This window comes from Cupressus sempervirens, chromosome 4 (genome assembly GCF_028749045.1).
Source record: "Cupressus sempervirens isolate cs-2001-9-10 chromosome 4, ASM2874904v1, whole genome shotgun sequence".
NCBI lineage: Eukaryota > Viridiplantae > Streptophyta > Pinopsida > Cupressales > Cupressaceae > Cupressus > Cupressus sempervirens.
Window position 1 is genome coordinate 533,429,424 of NC_143121.1, and position 14,387 is coordinate 533,443,810.

The 14,387-nt window shown below is 35.4% G+C and overlaps 1 protein-coding gene across 1 annotated transcript in view; it reads left to right on the forward strand.

Annotated features, from left to right (window-relative positions):
- Positions 1-4,613: 4,613 nt before the first annotated feature.
- LOC149562275 (glutaredoxin-like) overlaps positions 4,614-14,387 on the forward strand; it is a 61,824-nt gene continuing 52,050 nt past the window's right edge. The window contains exons 1-2 of the mRNA XM_089825804.1: positions 4,614-4,820; positions 4,903-4,991. Of these exons, the coding sequence (XP_089681930.1) occupies positions 4,726-4,820; positions 4,903-4,991 (184 nt within the window). The 5' untranslated portion in view covers positions 4,614-4,725. The remainder of the gene's footprint in view (positions 4,821-4,902; positions 4,992-14,387) is intronic.

Consider the following 14,387-nt stretch of genomic DNA (forward strand, 5'->3'; position numbering starts at 1 on the left):
TATGGTTTTTGTTTATAGTGAAGTAAGTAAGTAGGGTCAAGCTACAAATCTATTAAGGTGATTTACTAGGGCATATTGCTACTATTATCTTTTGCATTTAGCTATATTAACTTTTGCATTCACCTAAATTTCTTGTAATCATTATGAAAGATACTCATCAAATATGTTGTTTCACATAAAATATCAAATGTATATGAGGATTTCCTACTTCCATTGTTTCTTAGTAAATTCTGATTAGATTATAGACAATCGATCCTCTCATAATATGACTAGAGATATGAATAAATTTGTTGAGTTTAATGGTTATGATGGAGGAGTAGTTAGAGTTAGGAACAATGCATCTTGTCCTATTAAAGGAAAAGGATCTATTACTTGTGATGGGAAAATTAACACTAAGGATGTCTATTGTTAATTATTTAAATTATTTTTATTCTTGAGGTACAATGACATAATTATTTTCTTTAATTCTTCATATGTACACTCACATAAAATTAGGATGAAGGGCACAAAAGTTACTTCCATAATGATGTCACTAGTACAAAGCTTGACAAAATATAAAGACTGAATCTCCTTCGGTAATGATAGCTAACTAGTAGAAGACCCAAAACCCTCCTTATGTTAGAAGCAAACAAGTCCACTCATACATTAATTACACACTTTCTCCTAGGAAAATCACACTAAGGATGTCTATTGTTAATTATTTAATTTATTTTTATTCTTGAGGTACAATGACATAATTATTTTCTTTCATTCTTCATATGTACACTCACATAAAATTAGGATGAAGGGCGCAAAAGTTACTTCCATAATGATGTCACTAGTACAAAGCTTGACAAAATACTAAGACTAAATCTCCTTCGGTAATGATAGCTAACTAGTAGAAGACCCAAAGCCCTCCTTATGTTAGAAGCAAACAAGTCCACTCATACATTAATTACACACTTTCTCCTAGGAAAATTAACACTAAGGATGTCTATTGTTAATTATTTTATTTATTTATATTCTTGAGGTATACTGACATAATTATTTTCTTTCATTCTTCATATGTACACTCACATATAATTAGGATGAAGGGCACAAAAGTTACTTCCATAATGATGTCACTAGTACAAAGCTTGACAAAAAACTAAGACTAAATCTCCTTCGGTAATGATAGCTCACCAGTAGAAGACCCAAAACCCTCCTTATGTTAGAAGCAAACAAGTCCACTCATACATTAATTACACACTTTCTCCTACTCCCCCCACACTTCCTCCTACTCCCCCACCAAAGGCATACATTAACTACCCACTTTCTCCTACTCCCCCACCAAATGTAGGGATTCTAGTTGCATGGAGCTTTTGTTATTTTTGCCCCTTCAATAATTGTATGTTAATATTCTTTTCTTAAATACATATTCAATGCTCAAGATTCCAATAAAACAAACACAGATGTTAAAGGGGAAGTTGCTAACAATATTGAAAGAAGACACGAAACATAAAAATGTTTGTTTATGAACAAGATGAGCTAAATAGGGATGGAAAGTTACTATCAAAGATAAATAGTAGAATGTGAAAAGATTTTCCTAATCAACAATACCTAGAATTTGGTGGCACACCTATCATCCTTGTATGTGACTTTGTAAAACTACCATCTCTTATGGACAAGTCCATCTATGTATCACTTAGATGCCAAATTACTATGGAAATGATTCATTGCAATTAGTTTATTGAAAATAAATTTCCTTCAACAAGGTGATAATCAAACTCAAATTTTCCAAACATTACAATACATGCATAATGTGCAACTGGTTGGACAAGATTGAGAATTACTAATGAACCACACAAACAAATAGAAGAACAACAATATTTTGACCATACAATGAACCTATTTTATACAAATTATTTAATGATCATTCATGATAAAAATGCTTAAATTACTAAATATCCCCACTAACTTAATGCTATAGTAAAAATACACATAAAATCATACAATTATAATGATGTTGGTCACCTTTCTTATGAAATCTTTCTATGTAAGGGTGAAAAAATCATGTTAACAAAAAACTTGGGGATTCAAACATGTCTTATAAATTCATCTTTTAGAGAGGTGGTAGATATTGCATGCATTACTAGCTTGAAGAAATTTGATTGAGCTTTGAACATAGTAGTGTGATTTAATACTTACAATGGTCCACTATAGAACTAAAATGACCCAAAAATCACAGTAATACTTATATAATAGACTAATGAGTAATAAATAACACTACTAATGACATGTGCAATTAGAATACATAAAACTCAAAGAATATCACAAGCAACAAATAAATAAAATTAGAAAAATAAAATGATAAGCCTTTCCTTAGAGTTTAATCATCCTTAATTGATATCTAATTAATATAAAGAATGAAAAATAATCCAAACACAATTATTAGGGGAAAAAAAGAAGAATCTTGAGTATATCTAGTTTTATAGCAATGAGTTTTAATACATGTTTAACCATGATCCTATTTTATTTTACATTAAAAGGTAGATATTAATTCAACCTTCTATAAAAGAAACTTTTCAATCTATAATTTTTATTATTGACTTCATACTATATATTTTACAAATAATAAAATCTAATATAATTTATTCACAATTCATGGTCTTTAAAGGCATGTTTGACAATTGTATATTAATTTTGGAGACACATTAAATTATTGATACATAAGCACACTTAATTTTGGCCTATGATAAGCCATTAATTAAAGAAATAATAAAACCCCTTAACATACTTTTTCATTATCATCTACTTACTATTTATTTTACAAAAATAAAAATGTAGCCTAATAAATTCACAATTTCATGATCTATAGATGCATGCTTGACTATCATATATGAGTGCACAAACATATTAAATAATCTATACCTAGGCACACTTTATTTTAGCCTATCCTAAGCCAATTAAATATATGATAAAATCTTTTCATTCCCTTTTTTTTATTACTACCTTCATACTATATGTTTATCACAAATTAATTTTGATGTTATACACTCACAATTTCACATTCTATAGAGATATGCCTGAATGCATGTGCTATCAAATTTATGCTACTGTTTGGTATCACAAGAAACTTTCTATACCATAATTATGATGGTTTCATATTAAAAAAATCCACATTTTATCATCATCTAGTAAAAATTTAATAAAATTAGGATGCCTTAACTCAATCTATAAAGATGGAGATTGTTTAGGGTTTGGTTGTTTGAGGAAATAGAATTGGAATAGGAATCAACATCCTAAATTTTTTAATTCTTAATTTGGGTGCACCAAATTGGAATTGGGAATTGGAATTCGTATTCCCATTTTGGCCCTAAAATGAGAATTTGATATTTCACCATAATAGGTGGAATTGAAATTGACAATTCCAATTCTCATTTTCTTTTTAAATATTTGATCAAAATTTTAATTCCGCTTAATAGACAACCAACAAAATGAAAGCATTGGGAATTCATAGATTTTGTCTGTGATGTCTTTATTTTGAAGACAAACAATCTCGTCTGGCCAATGTTGATGTCACCCTTAAAAGTCATCAAAGATAATATAGAAGATGAGCTGACAAACAAGCTTACTAGCTACTCCAAATGCTCTACCCAATTCAAATCAGAAGCACAAGTCGTTTGCCATCAAGAGCAAAGAGTTGTGTCAAGCAATATGAAGTTACCACCATGGCTTTTGCAATACAAAACAAACAGAGAAAACGACTGACGAACTAGGTTACAAACTAATTGAGTTTTCATGCACTTACTTTGATTCAACCACATAGAGCATAAGCCATAATAATCAAATCCGGGCATGCCATAATGTATGTTTTGTTGCAGCTAGAACCAAAGTTGAGACAACTGCACAAGAAATGGAGCGTGGGGTGTTGTAGTAAGCATTCCCATTATTATGATATGTTGAAGTTGCAACAATCCACTTCGGAACTCCTTATAGAAAACCCCAGTCCTTCCTAGTGGTGCTCACAGTCTATTGACAAAGGTTTTGAATAATAACTTGTATTTTGAATTCGTAGATTTTGTTTGTTAATGAAGGACAACTTGTATTTCTGAGCACGACAAGAATCTAATTTTTGGGAAAGCAATCGGATCAAATAAACATTTCAAATTCAAATTTTAACTTTGTAGAACCAAACAGATTTGGAATAACAAATTTCTTTAGAATAACAAATTCCACGATAACAAACTAGAACAATAAATTTTAACAACCAAATAGATTCTTATAATATACATTTTGATTATGTACATTACCTTATATTATTTTATTTCAAACATTTTCTATCATATTTATCTTTAACATAAAATGAATCATACATTTCTAAAATGTGTGCTAACTTCTTGTTCTTGTTTAAATATATAAGAATTAAAAGCTTAAATTTATAATTGTTTAATAGAGACAAATCAAATTAAAATAAAACTAATTATAAACAAATATATGGTACAAATAGTTTTCAAATGTTACAAAGAATATTGAACTTTTATAAATTATATACAAGAACGAGAACAAGGATCCTTTCTATCCAAGGGAATTAAGGTATATTCTTCAACATGTTTGTTGAAAACGAAGGATGACACCTTCCCCTAATCCAAGTGCCATTTTCCTAACTTATTTCTCATCCGGTGCAAGTGATGGTTGGCTAACATTCACCTTCTCCTGCCGGTGGAAGTGCTCTTTTAATAGAAACGTAGCAGGGCATATTGTTGTATGGGTGTGTCCACCAGCAAGAATCCTGAATTGATTGCAAAGGCAATGGAGAGAGCCAAGTCCATCGTTTCTTCAAAACCAGTTGTTATTTTCAGGTTCGATTCTTATCTTTTTATGTTTTATTTGATAAATGAAAATAACAAATTGTGGCGGCTGATATGGGTTTCTGCATCACAGCAAGACATACTGCCCGTATTGCACACAAGTCAAGCAACTGTTGACGAGGTTGGGCGCCAAGCCGGAGGTCATTGAGCTTGATAGTGAAAGTTAGTATTATTGTGAAGCCCTCATTTTTTCCGCCACGTTTCTTCGGAATTTACCATCTGATGCCCTTAAATTTAGGCATTTTGATTATATTGTACCAGCTTCGTCATTCTTTACTGCGAACGCATCTGTGGATTAGGTTTTAAATTGTCGTGGTCAGTGATACCTTACACCATAATATTAGGGAAGTTTGACTTTTGATGGTTTGCCTTAATTGACGAGAACCTGGGTTCCATTTCTGTAAGATGCCTTCATCAATTACGCGAACATAGATCTTGGATGAGCAGCCAAGGAAGGAACTTTGTTTGCTCAAATTGAATTTAGGTTCAGGGTTTTGGTTCAGTAAATTCCTTTCCACAAGTAGTTGATAATAGGTTCATGATCCTTATTCCTGGTTTTATGTTTACTAAACTCTAGGCTTGTTTCTCAATCTGTCTTCCTTGACAATCTCCAAGTTGCCATTTTCTTACTATCCATAGCTGGCACATAGAGCTTAGATCCTCTTGGCCAGTTATGACATGATATAGTGTTTTTGTGAGGTCAGTATACACTATTTTTGACCCTGATAACCTTATACTCAATACAGATAGCATTTCAACTAGTGTCCACGCCTTCCAATTTTGATAAATATGAATAAGCTAGTATCACTATAACATTTTAGGCACATGGATTGGCCTACAGACTTGGCAAGTGCCCTCAAATAATCCACAAGAAGAGGCGATTATAGATCATGAGCTGGAAGGAACGAAAGATTCTAATCTAGTTTGCAGAAAAAAGCTTTGATGCTATAAAACATGAATACCAACCTTGCATTCCCATGGGGGCTGCTTAAGTATATTTTGTGCTTAAATTTAAGCAATTGAGTGTTCCCATGGATATTTTAAATTGTCTAAAAATGATAATTTAGAATCTTTAGCTATGTTAGTGGAGCAACTATTATTTAGCAATTGAAAATAAGCTAGGGGAAAAGAGGAGGGGCTGACAATAAGTAATGGCTGTTTATTGCCAAAAACACCACGTGGCTTTACAAACTCTTTTCCCTTTTTTATTTTTTTATAATTTATCTTTTTTTTCTTTGTAAAAGTATATTTCAAGTTTCTTGCTTAAAAACAAGCAACAAATTATATATTTCTTGAACCACCAATTCCACAATTATTTAAAAAAAAAGTTGAGCAGCCAATGCTAGCCTGTTGGAAACTTTAATTGAAACAATTGTTATGTTGTCATTGATGTCAAACCTAATTGGTAAGATAGTTTGCTATCTGATTTGAGTGCCATATCAGGATGATTGATGGAGAGGATTTGAGAAGATGGACATAACAAAAGCACCTAGAGGAAAGGTTAAGTTATGAGAGGAATTACAATGGGCAGTTGATTAGTTAGACTTTGCCATGATAAAGTGATTAATTAAACATGCTACAAGTAAAGAAGATAGTTGTACTGAAGCCTTGAAGAAGTGATCAAAGATTGACCAAATACATAGGCTTGATCGAGCAAAAGAGTAGAAGATTATGAAACTTGAAGTTTATGCTGAGTGATGCTAGTATCGACCGAGTTCCAGTATAAGTCGAGCAAATTTAGTATCGACTAAGCATCAGTATTGATCGAGCGTTAGTATATGTGCCGAACAAAAAAGTTAGTAGTAACTGAGTAATCCAGTAATGACCAAGCGTCAGAACACAGTGTTGGTTGAGGGACAACAATTGATAAATTATGGGAAAATCGTGATTTCCAGTTGACATAGTTGATTTTTTGGAATATGTAAAACGTGTGGAAGATAAGGATGGATGACTTGGAGCATTTAATTCAAGAGAAATCGTGTTTGAGCATTTCTATGCAAGAATTCAAGGCGAAGTTTGGAGAAGTTTCTAGAAGAGAAAATAGGAAACAAAATGTAGGAAGGATTCGATGAATCTAACAAAACACTAATATCTATGGTGGTGTTTAAGCAACAAAAGATCAAAAGTACTTATTTAAGGAGGCATGAGGACTAATCTAATGTGTATGAGAGGTTAGTAGAGCTAGTGAAAACTTAGAGGGGTTGGAGCAATTGTAGATGCTATTGATTGGCGAACTTAAGCTGGAGGCTGAGAAGAGTTGTAAAGTGTCAAAGTGTGATTGTTTGAAGGAGTGCCAAGCAGATTAGAGACAGAGATGACAATGAAGTCCAGTTAGCGGATCAACATGTCAACCGAACTGTGATCTGTATTTGCAAAGTGAGTTGTATTTGTCAGATCAAACCTGCTGTTACTTTCTAACCATTGTATTAGTATTGAAATCCTTCAATCAAGGTTGACCTAACAGTCATATATAAATTCTTTATTCAAGGTGGCATTCTAATGGAATGTTCCTAAGTCCTCTAACAAGACCATTTCTAACAAGATGATTAAATCCTTTAACAAGGTCACATTTAATAGTGTGTTTTGTAACCTTTAACAGGGTTGGCTCCTAATAGAGCTCACTTTACAAGAGTGAAAGATTGGTGACACGTTACTGATATTTTTCTCAACTTGGGTTTCCGCGTTAAATCCTAGTGTTAACCTGTGTGGATGTCATTTGTGATATTTTATTATTAATGGTTTACATTTTGCAAGTTTGATAAGTATCAAGACAATGGGCTGCAAGTTTTATTTTACTGATTGTTTACTATAGAGGCCAAGTTATTGGATGCTTAGATTTGGATTAGTTGAAGTGTGCAAATGTTTAATTGTTACATTTGGACCTTGGATAACTGATTAACCCACCCTATCAATTATTCTAAATATTCTAACATAGCCAAAATAAGCTAAGCAATGATATGGGAACATGGTCTTAACTTTCTTGAGTACAATAGGTTTGATGAGAAAAGGCTTGCCTTTGTTAGTAGAAGGAAAACACAATATAGCCTTCCATCATACCATGAAAGCTAGCTTCTTGATATTAAATTATTTTAATTCATTCACACCTAGGAATTAATTGACATTTTTGGCGGAATACATCCCAAAAATGTAATAACCCCAATAGGTTATAACTTCTTCAAACACCAAAAATCTTTATACTTCAGTTGTTTGACATTTCGTCAAACACTTTGCAAGCAAGCTCTGATACCACTGTAATGACCCTCCTCAAATCTGCTCTCAAAAAAATGCTGATGAAAGCTCAAGGAATTTCATCAAACAATTCACATGCACGGGACGTATGACTGATATAGTATTTCAGCTGGCTTTAAATGACTCTTTTTCAATTTGCATCAATGAGAATCTTGTGCTAGAAGACTCCAAATGGACTACACAATGGCCTAACATGAGTGTGCTACTAATTTTGACAATGTTCAGTGCATAAATATGATCTAAGCATGAGAAATGAACACCTACAACCAACTGACATTTTTACAAACAGTTGGTGTGCAAACTAACTAACTGATAAATAATGATATTGAATTGCTTAAATGACACCAACAACTATTATCTTCTTAATTTGCAATGAAATTTTTAATACAATGCTCATGAAATATGGCCAAGACTTTTGGCATTTACATGGATTACAAAATGATAATGCTGGTATAATGCACACTTACAGCTGAAACTTATAACACCCTAAAAAACAATACTAATAAAGGAACCTGGTTGTAGATAGCTGTAATAATTTTTTTCAATGCTGCCCCTTCTGCTTTGTTTTTCCGATTTGCTTTTTCGAACTGCTTTTTCGGATTGCTTTTTCGGCCTGCTTTTTCGGTTCCGCTTTTTTGGTTCTGCTTTTTCGGACTGCTTTTTTGGCCTGCTTTTTCGGTTCCGCTTTTTCAGACTGCTTTTTTCGTATCTGCTTTTTCAGACTGCTACCCTGTTGAATCTCAAGACCATATCTTTCAATGGCGTCAAGATTTCCAGCTTGAAGGGATTTCGTCCTTCAAACTATTGAGACATAATCTCCAGAAATTTTTTCCAATTTCTTTGATATTTCCAAGCCTACAAAAAAGAAGCTCTTCCCTTTCTTTTATAGTGTTCTCACAAGAGCTCAATCCTTCGTTTTTTCAATGTGGGATAAAACATCACTCCCTTTATGCAACTTATGTCTCCAATGTGTTATAAAATAAAGGGGACTCTTTTAATTTAAATATTTTCCACAAACTATCGTCTATGCATTAATAAAGTTAAATATTTAAATTTAACTTTATAAAATAGCTTTATCAATGCATAACAAATCTTATCAATGATAAACAAGTCTTCTTGCCAATTTTAAACAATTACCATCGACATACTGCTGCCATTGGATGTTTGACCATATCCAAGATGACTTACTATAAATAGTAAGTATGCCCAAAGTTGCCTCAAAACCCCTCAAAAAGACCTGCAACTGAAACTATCTAGGCCAAATGGCCTCTAAGCCCCTTTAATGTCCTGGTTAGCCTACGGGACTGTGGGGAAATAGGCTAACGACAACATCATGCTATGAATGCTAAAAAAGGGGACATTACAGTCCGCCCTTCCCAAAATTGCTTGTCCCCAAGCAATGGTCGAACAACAACCCAATCAATCCACTTGGATCCCAAATGTAGTCATGAACTATCCTGCTGTCAGTCAACATAGGCTCCTGCAACAACCTCTGAAAATTAACCAAGAGGAATCCATAGTCAAATTGGCAAATACAACTCACCCAAACTCCAAAATCAGGAACCCATGAGAAACAAGCTCTCGAAATATCAGAACCCAAGTAGAGTAGATAACCCAAATTGCCATAGTAAATACCATCAACACATCCCACTAGCCTATGTGGAATGTACAATACAATTCTGCAACAACGATGAATACTCTTGCATGAAACTGCACCAAATACAGAGAATCCACACACTGCACACCTACTGCAATTAACACAACTCTGCAGATCACTGGTCACTGTCTCATAACCATAACACCCATGCATTGCTGATGGTGAATAGTCATTACACGGTAGATAGCAAAAACGAGAGCCTAGACCAAACCTGTCTGCCATCAACTCCTCAACACATGGATCAAAAGCAAACCAATGAACATATCCTTTAGTATAATGCCTGTAAAAAGAACCAATCTCAGTCAAAGACTCATCCTACAGACGTGATATGACCCATTGTGACTGATCATCAGCTAAGTCAGATGATGATATAGCCAAGGGCGCAAAATCAACAAAATCACTAGTCTCTGTGCCCTTCAAGTCAAACATACCACAATGCTCAGCTGCAGTGCCTAACCCAGTTGAACCTACCTCCAATGGAAACAGACCAAATATGCCAATACTAGTGTCGTGGACAAATATATCCTCATCTCCATTGCCTCTATCAACCTCGACCATGGACATCCTCAGATCACCAGACACCACGGTCAGTGACTGTACAGAATCGAGTCAAGATTGAAGTCGTTTCAACTCCACGGTCACCTCAGCTAAATGAAACTGTGACTCCTCGAAAGCCAACTGTGTACTCTCAAGAAACTCAGAAGTCATCTCGAGTTGCTGAGTAAGCTCACTCACCTCATCTTCCTTGACCAATAATTCGTCATATGATGTACTGCCCCACTCCATAAGATAATCTCTGTCGGCTACCAACTGCATATAATTCTGTCTTAGAATCCGAATAGCCTCCCATAAAGAGTGGATCTCTGTCAAGGAAAGATAACTACCTCCCTACTCATCACTAGTAGGAGAACCCCATCCATAAATTGCTAACAACTGACGAGCGGCATCGAAATGCTGGCAAGCGATAGCAATGTCTTGCTCACTAACTCTCAGCTGACTAGACACATGATTGTGCTGGCTGGTCAAACTCCTATACTCTACCCCTGGTACACTGTCCAAAGGAGTAACCTCATAATAGCTATCGTCTGTAATACTGCCATATCCAAATTCTGCAGTCCAACTGCAGAAGTTGTATCATCAAACGGAGTGACTGAAGCAGCAACATAAACCTTTGTATCAAAGGAAACTGTTGAGGAGACTAAGTCCTCAAAATTGTCCACAACATCCCCCTGGGTGTCATCTGTAATAATCAGATCCTGGGACTCTTCTGTAAACTTTGTCATATCTGAGAGATCATCAACCCATTCCAACAAGAATGGTCGACTGGATACATGAACAATGCTCAACAAAGGTGTGTAAAAACTAATTCCAGCCATAGTTCCAAGAATCACGGCGATTCATGCGATTCACGCAATTCGGCGATTCGATTCAAGCTAAACGATTTTTTGTGAATCGGTGAATCGAATCAGCGATAAAGGGTTTATGAAATAAGTTACTAAATTTCAAGGGTTTTTTAAATTTTCCGATTCATGGCCGATTCGATTCCGATTCATGACCGATTCACGATTTGATTCGGCCTTGCCGATTCCGATCCGATTTCGATTCTTGTTACTTTGATTCCAGCATCAAACAAGCTACTGGCATGGATGAGAACTACACTTGGCAAACTACTAATCAAGTCCATGATGGTGCAACAGATACTACTACCAAAGAATGATAAATATCTTCGGTTAAAACGATCCCAAATACTAAGATAAGGATCCCAACATCTAATCCATGAACGGAAACCAACTGGCAATTCAAGTAAACTTCTCACCTGAGTAATGTGAACAATACCAACTGACTTCACGAACTTGTCTACAGTCTTTGAATCCGGAGTGTGAATGCTAGACGTACTCATATCATCATCAACATGTGACCCGACTGTAAAAGGAAACTGAGTCCTTGCTATATGCGCTAACTCCCGAACTGAACTCACCTCAAGACAACACTCGTCCACATGTCTCTCAGAATCTTGGAGAGCCAACTTCATTGCCTCCATGCCTTCCTTGATCTGTTGTAAGTCGTCACAAGAAGAACCTGTTGTGACCCCTTTCTGTCTCTCTTGCAGTTGAATCATCCAAATGTGATTGTCAATCAATCCATGTATCCTATCATGATGAGATAAAGCCGTGACAATATTCTTGTCCCTTGTCTTCAGCTGGCTTGCCAAACCAAGCAAAGAGCTACTAGCCTCTATCTCATGTGAAGAAGCATCCAACTGTGCCTGGTACTCTTTCTCAGCAAAGTCATGAATGCTCACTTTCTGATCAACTGTACTATCCTCAAACATGACAATATCCTCAACTGCAGTAACTTCATCCAGCCCAACTGTACTGAAATCACTATCTGTGTCAATCACGCAATCTGGTGTGTCTGTGATATCACCTTCTGATGCAACTAGCTCAACCTGCACAACATCTTTAACCCCTTCTCCTTGTGAAGATGATGCAGATAAAGCATTACCTGAAGATGTGCTGAAGTCTCCCTGTATCGAATCTGCATGTCTGTTAAACTCCTCATACAAGTTTCTGCCTATCATAGGGAAGGTATGATCCTTAGGCCTATCAAAGCGTTCAATCAGTCTCTCCGTAAACTCCACATATGAGGTAATGTGTGCATGACCCATAGTGACCATACCATGATGCCACCACTTGTGTGCTAACCCATCCAGGTGAATTGCTGCATACTTAATGGCTTCTTCCTCAGGCATAAGGTTCAATTGAAAGTATGTGTCAAGCTTTTGAATCCAAGCTCTTGCTATAGACTTCCCCGAGCCATCATAATATGGTAACTGAAGTTTCCCTACTTTCTTTTGTAACTCATAGCTTTGGTTCTTGTCATGTCCACGTGGCATATGTTTCATCCGCACATCTATATACTCCCTAAAGGTGATTGCAGCAATAAAATCTAGACCTCCGGCTTCCCAATCTCTCCTCTGTTGGTCCTGTATATCAGTGATCTGGGGCTCTGGTACGGGCTGCTCTGGAGCTCTAGGAGGAAATATGGGAATCATGGGCCACGAACTCATTGTCCTAGTTTGCTGGGGTGCATGACCGAAATTGTTCCCAACTTGTTCGCCTCCATTATGTGCCCCATCCTGATTATTACCATTCTGATTATTTCCTCCACCCACATTAGCATTCAACCCCATTTGACAAGCCATCATCTGCATCATAAGCTCAAATCTCTGACTCTGATCCTGGTGCTCTTTGCTCTGCTGATCGCTGTCCCTGTGCTAAGGTGTCTAATAATTGTAAGAATCTTTCCTTTCCCTGATCTGGACTGACATTCATTTTGTCAAACATTTTTCTCTCTATCTGGCTAATCCAAATTCCCAATAAGACCTCCACAGGATGACAGGAAATCGCTCTGATACCACTGTAATAACCCCAATAGGCTATAACTTCTTCAAACACCAAAAATCTTTATACTTCAGTTGTTTGACATTTTGTCAAACACTTTGCAAGCAAGCTCTGATACCACTGTAATGACCCTCCTCAAATCTGCTCTCAAAAAAATGCTGATGAAAGCTCAAGGAATTTCATCAAACAATTCACATGCAAGGGACGTATGACTGATATAGTATTTCAGCTGGCTTTAAATGACTCTTTTTGAATTTGCATCAATGAGAATCTTGTGCTAGAAGACTCCAAATGGACTACACAATGGCCTAACATGAGTGTGCTACTAATTTTGACAATATTCAGTGCATAAATATGATCTAAGCATGAGAAATGAACACCTACAACCAACTGACATTTTTACAAACAGTTGGTGTACAAACTAACTAGCTAATAAATAATGATATTGAATTGCTTAAATGACACCAACAACTATTATCTTCTTAATTTGCAATGAAATTTCTAATACAATGCTCATGAAATATGGCCAAGACTTTTGGCATTTACATGGATTACAAAATGATAATGTTGGTATAATGCACACTTACAGCTGAAACTTATAACACCCTAAAAAACAATACTAATAAAGGAACCTGGTTGTAGATGGCTGTAATAAATTTTTTCAATGCTGCCCCTTTTGCTTTGTTTTTCCGATTTGTTTTTTCGAACTGCTTTTTCGGCTTGCTTTTTTGGTTCCGCTTTTTCGGATTGCTTTTTCGGCCTGCTTTTTTGGTTCCGCTTTTTCGGACTGCTTTTTTCGTATCTGCTTTTTCAGATTGCTACCTTGTTGAATCTCAAGACCATATCTTTCAATGGCGTCAAGATTTCCAGCTTGAAGGGATTTCGTCCTTCAAACTATTGAGACATAATCTCCAGAAAAATTTCCCAATTTCTTTGATATTTCCAAGCCTACTAAAAAGAAGCTCTTCCCTTTCTTTTATAATGTTCTCACAAGAGCTCAATCCTTCGTTTTTTCAATGTGGGATAAAACATCACTCCCTTTATGCAACTTATGTCTCCAATGTGTTATAAAATAAAGGGGACTCTTTTCATTTAAATATTTCCCACAAACTATAGTCTATGCATTAATAAAGCTAAATATTTAAGTTTAACTTTATAAAATAGCTTTATCAATGCATAACAAATCTTATCAATGATAAACAAGTCTTCTTGCCGATTTTCAACAATTACCATCGACATACGGCTGCC